This window comes from Microtus oregoni, unplaced genomic scaffold (assembly GCF_018167655.1).
Source record: "Microtus oregoni isolate MIOR12 unplaced genomic scaffold, Mior012 000040F_ref0000088, whole genome shotgun sequence".
In the NCBI taxonomy this organism is placed as follows: Eukaryota; Metazoa; Chordata; class Mammalia; order Rodentia; family Cricetidae; genus Microtus; species Microtus oregoni.
Window position 1 is genome coordinate 1,491,353 of NW_024543207.1, and position 13,717 is coordinate 1,505,069.

Below are 13,717 nucleotides of genomic sequence, written 5' to 3' on the forward strand. Positions count from 1 at the left end.
GGGGACTGAGGAGAAAAACAGCAAATGCGGAGAGACCAATTTCTCATCTCTGTGTGCTCTGGTCCATTCGGAGCAGAGAGTGTGTGCACAGCTCAGAAGCCCTCAGATGCAGAGGGGGAAGGGCTGTAGCTGAGGCCCTGCGAGGGAGATAATATTGCCCTTGTTCTGTGGGAGCCTGTTTCCAGTTTCTGCCCATTCATCACCCCGCCCCCAGCAAATCTGAATGGGCTGAAAGGACTGTGTTGGGGGTTATTTAGATGGTTTTATGCATACAAATTCAGAAAGTTTCTTGGTCACATAGAGAGCTGTGGTAAAGACGTCACCTTTGAAACCCTGGGAATGCCAACGGCCATGAGCCCCGGTGTGATCCCCGTATGGTGGACAGTACCCTAGAGGACTTTCACATTTTTTAAGGACAAATCTGAGTGTGTTGATGGCAGAGGCACTGGCACGTCTCCTCCAATGGTGGCACACAAGCACACCGGCATTCTCGGGCAGGAAGCTTTGCTCATGGCTTGCCGAGCTCCTGTAGCCTTGTGGGTGAGAAGCCCGGGGGTCTGGAACTCTTTTCTAGGTTTATGGCGTGGGAACTGAAAGGGGGTCCTAAGGGTGACTCCTCAGCACCACCATGATAGCTTCACCCTAAACCCAGAGCGACACAATAGTGTGTGTGTGTGCGCGCACGCGCGCGTGTGAACGTACACAGGTAAAATTCAAGAGAGTCAAAAGCATGATTTAAAAAGAAAAGAAGGCATAGGCTAGGCAGAACATGGGCTCTGGATTCAAACCACAACCCTGCAAAAGTAAGTAAATAAATAAATAAATGAATATATTAGCAAATGACATGTGAGCAGGACAAGCAGGAGGCCTGGGAGAAAAGTTGCAAATGAGCTGTGCAAGGTCTCTAGTGGAGCAGCGTCCATTTACAGGATCACACTCCTATACACGCCCCACCTGAACACACTCCTATACACGCCCCACCTGAACACACTCCTATACACGCCCCACCTGAACACACTCCTATACACATCCCACCTGAACACACTCCTATACACACACTCCTATACACACCCCACCTGAACACACTCCTATACACACACCCCACCTGAACACACTCCTCTACACGCCCCACCTGAACACACTCCTCTACACACACTCCTCTACACACACTCCTCTACACACACTCCTATACACACACTCCTATACACACCCCACCTGAACATACTCCTCTACACGCCCCACCTGAACACACTCCTCTACACGCCCCACCCGAACACACTCCTATACACGCCCCACCTGAACACACTCCTATACACACACTCCTATACACACCCCACCTGAACACACTCCTCTACACGCCCCACCTGAACACACTCCTATACTCACACTCCTATACACACACTCCTATACACACCCCACCTGAACACACTCCTCTACACACCCCACCTGAACACACTCCTATACACACCTCACAGTCTCCCGCGGACTGATACTATACAAAGCCTATTCTGACTGGGCATGCAATCCAGGAGGGCTTAGGCAGAGAGAAGGGCTTCACTGTGGTCCAACTCTGGCTTACTATTAGGTTCCCTGCATAATACCCTTAGGGCCTTACTGACCCATGGGGAGTTATACTCTGAATTCTTTGTTTCTGGGAGTCCCGGAGTTTACACGACTTGACCAGTTGTCCTAAGGGCATGTCTTTAAGAATCCAACAAGAAATTGTAGGTGTGCTGTGTGGAGCAGGTGAGGAAACGGGAAACTGGGACCTGGCCTACCACCTATTACCCATAGCAGGGTTCCACAAACTCCTGCCGGAGGTCTACACCGGATTCCTTGGTTCCAGGAGCACTGACGGGTTTACTGCCTGCGGCTGCTTTGACAATACAAAGGCAAAGCTGGGGAACAGAGACTTGTGGTCAAAGCTGGAAACTTCAGGCCCCTGGCCTTCCTAGCTGCTGACTCTGCTTCTACACAGTCCCATTCCCCTCTCTTCTCCTCCCCCATCTCTCCACCTAAAGCTGGGAAGAAAGGTGGCCATTTGCAGGAAACCTGCTCAGCACGCAGAGGAAGGAGCTGGCATGTGGAGATGGCCGAGAAGGTCACAGACTCACCTACACTGCACGCTTTTTATCTAAAATCCCATTTTAACGTGGCACCAGCAAGAGACTCACAAGAACTAGCAAAGCCTTTGTGAGTTGAAAGGGACCCCCTGCTACACATCAGCGTTGGTTCCAGATCAGGGCTTTAGGAACAAGTCGGCTGCCTGGAAGAAATGGAAAGCTCTGTCCGTGGTCTCTTGTGTGGGCTCTGGTGGTGACGAAAGGGGAGAAAATGGCTTGGGGACAGAGGAAGGAGAGGCAGCTTGTGGGCCTGGATTTCTCGGGTGTGTGTTTGGGGGGGCAGAGGATTCTCTGGGGTCACAGGCTGTGAGTATAGAACAGTTGAGAGCAGTGACACTAAGATAGGGGACAGTCAAGCCAAAGGTGAACAGAACCCCATTAAAATCCGACTCAGGAGGAGCCCGGCCTTCAGAAACAGCTTCAGCCAAAGGCAGAAAACGTTATCCGTCATCCTCACCAACCCTGCCCCACCACCAGGGGCCACTGCTGCAAGAACCCAGCCACTCACACAACAGGCTGGCTCTGCTTCACGGGCCACCTCTACCCCTTGCCAGTTTCTTTTCCTGTTTCTTTGCCCCTTCTTCTGCATCAGTTCTTGTTCCTTCTCAGCGAGGCTGGCAAAGGCCTCCACATCTGTCTGCCTCCAAACCTTCCCTCTCTCTCACTGCCCAAGGATTCCACTACAGAAACTACACCTGCCACTCAACTGCAAAGCCACCTATGAGAACAACTGTCACAAAAGAAGTCCTGTTCTTAGACTGGACTAAAGGCCCAGCCTGAGTATATGGCTCCGTCAACTTCTTGTTGGTCTTTGAACAGTGTGGGTTACGTTTTTACACTAGAATGCCACCCATTTCCGTGAGTGATTTTGTGGGAATCCCATTAAATAATCAAATACTATTCCATCCACCTTGAAAAAGTTATAGCTGTCATGCTGGGTGTAGTGACACGTGCCTTTAATCCCAGCACTCAGGAGGCAGAGACAGGTGGATCTCTGTGAGTCTGAGGCAGCCTCGTCTACAGAGTGAGTTCCAGGACAGTCAGAGCTCCATAGAGAGACTCTGTCTTGAAGGAGGAGGAGGAAGACGGGGAGGAGGAAGGCAAAGAAGGAAAAAGAAAAGGAAGAAGGAGGAGGAGGAAGAGGAGGAGGAGGAGGAGACGGAGAAGGAGAAGAAGAAGAAGAAAGAAAGAAAGAAAGAAAGAAAGAAAGTTGTCATATCCCTGAGGTCAATATAGCATTCCTAGGTATTTATTGTGCAGAAGAGGGGATACAAAATGTACATAAATAACAGTAATTCATGCTGGAATATAAAAAGTGCTGCAAGAGGAGAGAAGCACACCCGAAAACGTTCACTGTGTGGATGGAGACGTAGAGCTGGCTGCAGAGCAGGGTGACTCATACGATGGCTTGGCTGTGGGCACCTGCGACGCCACGTGATAAACTTCTGTGGCTGGGCACAGTCAGGGTGGGAGGAATGTTACAAAGAATTAGAGATGTTGGCCAAGGGAGGCAAGTATTTATTAAGTAGACATATATTTCAAGGGGAAATAATTTCAAATATCACAGAGAGAAAGAGAGAAGGAGCGCTTTACTGACAAGTTGTGGATCAGCTGACTTTCTGACTCAGAATGCTAACAGCCAAGAAACACTCAAAATCAGCAACCAGAGAAAACAGAGGTAATGGAGACAAGAGTGACAAAAAAAAATTTCCAAAGAATGAGGAATGTAGAAAGATACGGGAGGAGGAATACTTAGTAAATTAAGGAATAAGACCATGGTCTTTCTCTGCAAATGTCACCTAGGGAGTTAAACCACCACTTATGTAAACAGTAAGGCAAGAAAAACAAGCCAACAAGCAGCAGACAAAAGACTAGGCACACAGTCCACCAGGGCGTAGGGTGGGGGAATTCTATTGGTCCTGAGCATCTTTGTTCCTTTGAGAAATCTCTGCCCTAAATTCCACAGCAGAACTTCTGACCTTTTCTATTTTGCTTTGTTTGGATTCCCCAGGCTCTGTGCTACCATGTTGCATAAGATGCAGCTAGAATGGGAAAAAGTCAAGAAATTCTGCCTTCTGGTGCACAGAGAAGCTTTTGGGGAGATGTGTTTCCAGCATCTACATCTCATATATCAAACACATCCAAGAACCATCAAAGGCAATGTTGCCACTTCAGGAGTATTTTTATTACATGTAAGCTTGTGTGTGCTATGCTTGGGCCACAGCACATGTGTGCGGATTGGAGGACAGCTGGCACAAAGTCCCTCTCCTGTCCACCGTGGGGGTGCCAGGACTGAACACCAGCCTTCAGGCTTGGCAGCAAGGGCCTTTACTCACGGAGCCATCTTGCTGGCCCAAGATGGCCCACTTTCTTAAAAACCATCACAGTAACTGGAAGGGAGGCTGAGAAGGGACCGCCTGCCTGGGTGAGGTTAGACTATGCCAGCATTACATCCATGAAAAGTTTGAAAAAACAAATGCATTCCAAGGAGTTTTTAAAGCTCAAACGAGGCTTGCTATCCTTTTCTTTCACCTACATCTTCTATTTCAGAGCTTCCCCTTCTTTTTACTCCCTACATCCCCTTTACTCTGCTATGTATGGACCAAAGACTTAAGTTTCCAGAGGGCTTAAATCCAGCAGATCCAAACTCAGAGAGCAGGGAGTGGTGCTGATGCTGCAAAGGTGTATAATAAAAGGGTGAACATGAAAGGGGTCTTTAACAATGTATTAGACCATGCAAAGGCAGAAAGCCATTTATCTAAAGTGATAAAAATCATATGACTTTTACAATATAATTTTCACAAAGAAATTAACAGAAGGGCAAGGATACTTTATTAATGCTCTAGTGGCCCATTATGTTACATTATAGATTATTATATGAGATATCTATATTACACGTTCTAGTGGCCCATTATATTGTCTTTACTGAAATCTGAAGGACTCAAGTCCTAAAGCTGACAGATGGAATTTTCTTTAACAGTATTTTCCCCAAAAAATGTGTATACACACACACACACACACACACACATACGTACACCAAATAGAATGTAATAAAAATTTTCAAAAAATAAAATGAGGGTTGGGTGTAGTGGTGCCTGTCCTTAATCCTAGGACTTGGAAAGCAGGGTAGGAATGAATTCAAGTCTATCCTGATCTATACAGCAAGTTCCAGGTCAGGCAGGGCTATGTTGTAAAGCCTGTCTCAAGAGACAAAAACATCAAAACAAAACAAAACTCAAACAAACAAACAAACAAACAAAAAAAGCAATACCAGGGCCGGGCAGTGGTGGCGCATGCCTTTAATCCCAGCACTCGGGAGGCAGGAGGATCTCTGTGAGTTTGAGGCCAGCCTGGTCTACAAGAGCTAGTTCCAGGACAGGAACCAAAAGCCACGGAGAAACCCTGTCTCAAAAAGTAAAAAAAAAAAAAAAAAAAAAAAAAAAAAAAAAAAAAAAAAAAAAAAAAACAAGGCCGGGCGGTGGTGGCGCACGCCTTTAATCCCAGCACTCGGGAGGCAGAGGCAGGCGGATCTCTGTGAGTTCGAGACCAGCCTGGTCTACAAGAGCTAGTTCCAGGACAGGCTCCAAAACCACAGAGAAACCCTGTCTCGAAAAACCAAAAAACAAAACAAAACAAAAAAAAAAAACAAAAACCCACAAAAATGAAAATATACTACGTGAAATGCAGTCCGCATATCTAAACATTCTAAACATTCCCCATGCACCCCAGAAAGAGGGGGCCTCACTTCAGGTGCATCCACTTCCCTTTGGAGACCCCTGCATTATAAGCCCCCATATATAGGGTACAGCATTCATTTTTTCTATACAAATAGCACAGGCTGTTTACTTCCCTGAGAACTGCAAACTGCATGGACGGGAAGGAGGCACGGAGCCTGGTAGCAAGTTGCAGCAAGCCCCTGCAAATGTTGCTACAAGAATAAGTCTAATCCAAACATCAGCAGCTTTCTGAGCAATTCATCCTGGGCAAATAATTATTCTTATCTCTGTTCTCCTCTGCTAATCGCTTCATCTCCTTAAGTACGAAACCAACCCAAACCAAAACCACCCCCAAATTTAAATCTTATTTTCTTAGGCCAGTGTTAATGGCAGCCTTCTTTCACTTCTCTGGCTTTGGCAGTTCTGCACAGTGCACTGAGTTCCACCCAGCCTTTTATCTTTGCCCTGTCCCAGAGAAAGAGCTGCTTAAAGCGTGAACTAAGCGGAGGCCTGCCTAGGATAGTCCAGGATGGAGAGGAAAGGTGGTATAGTTCATAGCTAGGGACACAGAGAGAAAAACATGCAATCCAGGTAGGTGTGCATCCGCCCAAGTTGAAGCTGGCTCAACAGTTCCCACAAGCACACTGCCAGTCTATCTGAGGAACAGGTATATGCAAAGGCAGCAAGAACACGATGTGTAAGTGTGTGTTCCGAAGGACTTCGGGCTTCCGAGTTTCAGGCGTGCACAGCACACCTCTGCAGGAAGGAGAGGGGTCTAAAATCTCTCCTCTAGGCTGTGTCCTGCACAGGGAGGGGTGAAGGTGGGGGTGTGGTAGGGAGAGAGGCTCCTGCCACTCTACTGGGTGATCAGTAGATCCCTGCTCCCTCTGCTTTCTACAGTTTTGCTGAGCGGCAGTCACATGGGAGCTTCAGGAAGCCTGGACTCCTGGGCCCCAGCACTCTCAGACCTTTTAAACCTACCCACACTCCTGCAAGCCACACCCTCCCTCCCGCAAGCCACACCCTCCCTCCTGGGCCGTGGTGCTCTATGCTCTACTGGTTCCTGCACGTCTGTGGAGTGTGTGAACAATTGCTAACTTTTCTCCCTGGCTCTTGTGTGTTCCCGATTGGCTGCCTTAGCTGGGGGGAGGTGGAGGTGAAGAGGTGAGTGAGGGTGGGGTGGAGGCAAGCTTGATATCTGTGGGCGCGCAATGGCTTCTCTCTCTCATCAAGGATTTCTAACCTAAAACCTGAGAGGTGTGCCATGTTCCCGTTCTCTTTCCCAGAGCCTGTGTCCTCTGCAGCTGGGAGCTTGGGTCCCTGCGACCTTTGGCTAGTCTCTCCATCCACACTTCACTTGGATGGCACCCATTTCTGTTGGGCTGCTCAATCCTATGTCGCTACTGTTCGTATGTTAAGCATCAAGTCCTAACTTGACCAGTCCTTTTGGTTAGAGGTCTCTAGAGGGTATTAAGGAAACTCCAGCTACCATGTGGAACTGGCCACCTATCTGCCATCTCTCTACCCATCTAGGTCCTCTCTACACACGGAAGGTCTAAAGTCAGAATGTAGATGGACAAATGGCAAACCTGGCACAGTTCCTTCCTGGGTCTGCCACTAAAGAGGGACAATGACATTAAGAAAACTGTCCCATGCATGAAGCGTGTCATGATAATCCGTGTTATGGTTCATGAAGAGTAACACAGACGCACAGCACGCCAGGGCCCCAGGCAGGTGTTATGTCTTGGAAGACTTCCTGGAAGAGGAGAGTCCCAAAGCAATAGAAGTAGGAAGTTGTTGCCCAGGAAGATTAGAGAGAGAGTTGCTAAGCATTGACTGCAGAGGCCATGTGTTCAGGGGGATTCTGGGACCAGAACACCACTTCCTGTTGCTGTCCATAGGAGAACCCGGTCTTAACATGACCTTGAGGCTGTAGGGAGAGAACAATCTCTTAGGGAACTCAGGGAGCCTGGAGTGGGCTTTTGTTCATTCCCAGACTTTGTGAAGATCTGATTTCTAGTACGATAACATGCCTCCCATTGTCACGTTCTTAAGCTCAGTCTCATCCACATGGTATTCTCATCATGCTTGTGAGACTCCAGATTCACCACAAACAAACAAACAAACAAACAAACCACAACTCTAACTCAGGTCCCAAAGATGAAACAGTTTCTCAGCTAGGGCGACCTAAGTCAATCAGGAATGATACTTTTAGATGCTCCAGTAAGTTTCTTTTTTTTTATTTTTTATTTTTTTTATTTTTTATTTTATTTATTTATTTATTTATTTATTTTTGTTTTTCGAGACAGGGTTTCTCTATGGTTTTGGAGCCTGTCCTGGAACTAGCTCTTGTAGACCAGGCTGGTCTCGAACTCACAGAGATCCGCCTGCCTCTGCCTCCCGAGTGCTGGGATTAAAGGCGTGCGCCACCACCGCCTGGCTTCCAGTAAGTTTCTAATGTCCAGACACGTCTGGGACACTTAGAGCAAACACCTCACCAGATGTCCAGCCCAAATGAATACAAGACACCCACTTCTTTCTTGGCAGAGAAACAGCTATCGAGAACACAGAATTTCAGGGTCTCATCTCTACAGCTGCTCCCCTAACGAAAGGAATCAGATGCCTGAGCCTGACTCACAGGGTTGTAAGATTCAGTCTTGCTCTTCGCTCTTTATTTTAGGTGAGGGCCTTTATTCTTCCCAAGCTCTGATCTCCCCAGCCATCTCTAAGAGCTCCCAAACTTGGCATCCCAGAACCGACTCCAGTGATGCCAAGGGAAGCCAGATCCAGGTTTTCTGACTGAAAGGCTGAACCATCCCAGCTGAGCTGAGACAACTGTGCACATGACAGAGCTTACTCCCATTAAATTTAATTAAAAAAATACAAAAAAGGAGACAAACTCTCCATCGCTTGATTCACCATCCCTGTCATGTTCTGTCATGATGACGATTCTCTTCATTCTCTCTTGATTCCAGAAAGAGTCACTCTATCGGAGGGCTCAAGCCTGGACCTCACTTCTAGAGGACCTCCTTTTCCAGGTGAGCTGGAATTATTTATACTTGGGTAGAGCATAATAGTAGTCATGGCAACAAGGGTGTGTCATCGTGGCATGGTGGAGGTTCTGAAACCTTAGTCTTAAGTCTAAATCAATGGAATTTTAAACAGATCCCTGGGAGGTTGGGTGTGGCTCAGTGGCAGAATGTGTGTCTAGTATGGGCCCCTGGGATGTGTATTTCTAGAAGATTCCCAGTGCATGCTCATACTGCTGGTGTGGGGGCCCCACTGCGAACCATCACAGATATCTTGAGAGCAGACGGCTTGATAATCAAGAAATAAGTAAGTGTTGACTACAAGGTACCTAGCTGAACAGAGGAAGCCTCAGGATCTCTACTCGTGGCTTAAAAATAAGAAAAGTTACATTTCTTTCCTTCCCCAGAGTCAGAAGTAGATAAAATAAATGACAATGTAACCAGTGCGAGGGGAATTATGCTCAGCAGACAGAGAGAAAGGTGACTGGGGATGCTCCCAATGGGGTGGGAGTCCTGGATGACTTTTGGTCTTTGACGAACAATGGAGTTTAGATAACTCACAGGGGCAGAGGTGCAGCACCCCAAGGCCAAGTCTTCCTGGTTTCTTTAGTGCCTGCTTTCCTCCCCCAAATCGCAGTATACACCAGAGCAATGCTGGCTCCACCTCCCAGAAGCCCAAGAGTTCTGCTCTCCATGAAGGCTTAGTAATTTTTATTAATATATTATTGTGTGGTGTGTTTATGTGTGTAACCTTCTTAGAAAACCCTGATGTGGGATTCCCCTCTGTATCTTGTGAATACCACTGGTTAATAAAGAAACTGCCTTGGCCTGTTGATAGGGCAGAACTTAGGTAGGCAGGGAAAACTAAACTGAATGCTGGGAGAAAGGAGGCAGAGTCAAGGAGAAGCCATGGAGCCACCAGAGACAGACATGCTCAAACCTTGACAGTAGGCCACGAACCTCATGGTAAAATATAAAATAATGGAGATGGGTTCATTCTAAATATAAGAGCTAGCTAGCAATACACTTAAGTAACAGGCCAAGCAGTGATTGAAATAATATAATTTCTGTGTGATTGTTTTGGCCAGGAAACAAACAAGCAGCCTCCTTATAACACCATGTGATTTAGCATACCTACTACAATCTACTTAAAAAGGAATCATAAAAAAATATACAGAAATAGAGTGGTAAATATGTCCTATATAGCTTTCTTCACTGTCTTAAAAACCAAACATGGAGCTGGGTATGGGGGTGCATGCCTTAATCCCAGCACTCAGAGGCAGAGGCAGGAGGATCCCTGTGAGTTTCAGGGCAGCCTGGAGGTCTACAGGGAGAGTTTACAGAGTGAGACCCTATCTTTAAAATTAAACTAAATATGCATAGGAGAAATATGAATTTGGTATGACATGCTCATGTTTTTGGAATATTTGCCACCTGCTATGCTTTTGCAGACCATTTAGTGACAAAGGGGTGCCCACTATTAGATATGTGAGATCACAATCAATTCATGAACATGTTTGTATATCGTCAATGAAAATCAATATAGACTTGAGCAGAATGTGAAGGGCGCACTCTTTGATCAGCATGGCTATGCCCTCTCCTCTTTTGTTTTTGGGTCAAAAAGAGCCATGCGATGAAATGCTATTTTGATAATCAGAAAACTCCATATAAATTACATGCAATGATTTAAATCATAATACATTTAGAAAAGTCCTTTTATGAATATTGTAATGTTACATATGAATTAAAAAATATGTAACAATATACTGAATATAAGTAATGGGTCATTTAGCATAGCGCTATTTAGTATAAAAATTCATAAATAATTACTTGGGAGATTTTTTTGCAAGGGAATAAATACAATCTAGGAAATTTTTGGGAATCAAAATGACTGTGATCCCTCCCTGCTGCCAACTGAACTAATATGAACACTGAGGTTGGGACTGTATCCAAAGGCGATATATGCTGAGTTACCAGGCCTCCTGGTCCCTAGGCTGGGAGTCCACTGGACCCCAGTGAATCTGGCTGAGAGGTCCCTAGGTATCTGCTGAGCAGGGGCCCCTGTCTAGGCTGTGGGCCAGGGAGGAGAGTGTGGGGAGTATTCTCTAGCGGAGGAAGTGTGGCTAAAACAAGTCTCAACATGGGAGCTGGGCTAGGGCTGGGAAGTGAGCCAGCTGGACAGGCACACATGCCGTTCCTCATACTCTATGGAGACAAGAAATTGGGGAGACTGCTGTCCGTGTACAGCTGAAGAAGACTTAAGAAGGGGGGCACAGGCAGGACAAGTCTGGCCTTGAAGGATGGGTGCACTGATCAGAGATGAGGTGTGGGCTGCTTAGGCTCCAGGCTTATCCTCAAGCCCACAGCCAACGACACCAGATGTTCGTCAGGGTTCTCTGAGACTGCTGTGCTGGGGTCAGCTGTGTAGACAAACACACAACTTGACGGTGGATAAATCTAGGTAGATCTCGTTTTCCTTTTTTTTTCTACACAGAGCAGCAAACGGCAGGATTTCTATGAATGAGTGTCCTGGTGTGGTTTAGAAAAAGCCTCCTGGGGGTGCTGTGACATGGAGCAGCCAGTGGTGTTAGGATTTCCCCTTGTAATGCATTGTAACTTGTTTTGTTTTTGAGAAAAGTCTCATGTAGCCCAGGCTAGCCTCAGCTCACTATACAGCCAAGAATGACCCTGAATTTCTGACCTAAGTGCTGAGGTTATAGGTGTTTACCACTATGCCTGGTTAATATGGTGCTGGTGATCCAATCCAGGGCTTCACACGTGATAGGCAAGCACTCTACCAACAAGAGCCACGCTCCAGCTTCCCTTCTAAGAGCTCAAAAACCAGATGCAGGGTCTACAGATACACCCGGCCAGTCAGGCTCCCTTGCCTCATGCAGCTGACAACTGCTCAGGAGAAACACATCACAACAGATCTTTGCCAAACATAGTCTGGGGCCAGCAGCTCACAGAGATGCAGATGTGCATGCACAGCCAGTGTAAGCCGGGGGTGGGGGTGGGGAGGGTGGTGGTGGTGGGGTAGGGGAGATGGGGGACTGGGGGTAGGGGGAAGGGGAAGGGGGAGGGCACGGGGGCGGCAGTCAATACAGATGGCAGACATGCTCTCAGTCCCTCTGAAGAAGTCAGATTACGAGGTCTAGGAGAGGAGCCTGACTCAGCTATACACGGAGACTTCCACGGAGAGAAGAGCACCAGCAGAGGTCCTGGGGCAGAAACACAGGGAGTCACCACGAGGGGCTATGGAAAGGCAGAGCGCAGTTGCTTAGAATTAATGATGAGTCTGGTGCAAAGAGCGGTCAGACAGGCAGGCAGAGGGATGCAGAGTCTGTGGAAATTAGTTGTTTTCCACTCTTGCTGAAAGCCAAGGAAGGCCACCGAATGACACCATACAATGTAGAGGAAGGAATAGCCACAGGATCATTTAACCGGCCCACTCAACCCAGGTCCTTTAGGATAGGCTTGCCCGCTTGCTTTCTGAGAAAGTTCTTCTTTGAGGAATAAGCAACTTTTTTTCCTCCTCTCAAAAGTAACGGCATTTTTCTAGTAACAATGACAAAAAAATGTAGGCTTTGTTCATTTGTTTTCCTCCTGAAGGCCTCACGATCAACAGAGCTCATTTTCCAACACTTACCCAATGCTCATGCTACTTAAGTTCAGGGCCCAGAGAGAAAAGTCCCGGGGTCTAAATGGCAGAAAGAAGCCTGTCTCAAGAGCAGTAAGGACTTAGACTAAAGGCACACTCTTCACATTTGAGAGAGAGAGAAATCAGGAATCCACATTGCTTCCTTGTCGCAGGATGCCTTCCTGTGTGTGCTACGTTGTAACTGAGCAGTTCCTGCATGTAGGGGAAGCATTGTAAGCTATGTGGGTGACCTGGCGTGCTTAAAATTCAAAGATGTATTCTACACTAATTTGTCTGCGTGGTTTTCTGCCACTTTCAAGAAGAAATCTGGAAGTTTGTATTTAAGCCTTCGGTTGTTTCTAAGCACCCTTGAGAAGTAGCAAGGGTGTTTCCGTATGCATGAGACAGCATTCTAGAGGCCGATAGACACACACAACTCAACAGCCTGTGGTTTCCGGTTTCAATTTTCTTAAATGAAATGCATCTCCAGAACATTCTGAGAAAAACAGAAAAGGAAGGCGCCGCGTTCTTTTCCGATTCTGTCACCCACGTCTTCAGCAAAGCGTCATCCTAGCGCTGGGAACAGCCAGAGGCTCACTTACCGTGCCCCGGACAGTAGCCGAGCCTGTCCCCTCTTCATCTTCCCCATCTGCCTCCTGGTCTTCGTTGTCAGTCCAGGAGGACACATCCTCCACTGAGCTAGTCAGGTCAGGCAGGCTCTTCGACGTTAGCCTCAGGAGATCCTCCGCTGAGCTCTCCTAAGAGGACACACGAAAGGCCCAGGAATTACCCCCGGGTACCAGCTGCTGAGGGAAGTCAACGAGACGAGGCCAGCCACAAGCTCCGACCCAGAGAGCATGTGGCATTATGGTACACGTGTGTGGTGTCACCATCCATGTCAGGGGTGGTGACATGATTGAAAGCCAAAACGGTTTTGTTGTTCCTAAAGAATCTGGGTTTCTAAGGTCAGTGCTCCCACGAGCCTCCCTCGCTGCTCTTTAGACGAGTGAAGTCCTCTCGCGAGCAGGTGCGCCGTCTCCGCCTAGTGCTCCAGGCCTCCTCCTTCCCTTCCTCTTGTCTCACATTCCACTCAAATCATCTCAAATCCTCCTGGTATGGCCTTCCACCCTGTCCCCGGACCACTCACGATGGTGGCCTTCTCGGAAGAGTAGGGGCATTGATTAGCACCATCAGGACCGTCTCGGAGGC

General features: G+C 47.5%; 1 protein-coding gene across 4 annotated transcripts in view; it reads right to left on the reverse strand.

The window, feature by feature from the left end:
- Pdzd2 (PDZ domain containing 2) overlaps window positions 1–13,717 on the reverse strand; it is a 358,456-nt gene that overhangs the window by 62,352 nt on the left and 282,387 nt on the right. For 3 of the 4 annotated variants that reach the window (XM_041632042.1, XM_041632040.1, XM_041632043.1), the window contains one exon: window positions 13,111–13,266. The exons of the other annotated variant lie outside the window; for it this stretch is intronic. In XM_041632042.1, the coding sequence (XP_041487976.1) occupies window positions 13,111–13,266 (156 nt within the window). The remainder of the gene's footprint in view (window positions 1–13,110; window positions 13,267–13,717) is intronic. 4 annotated transcript variants of the gene reach the window in all.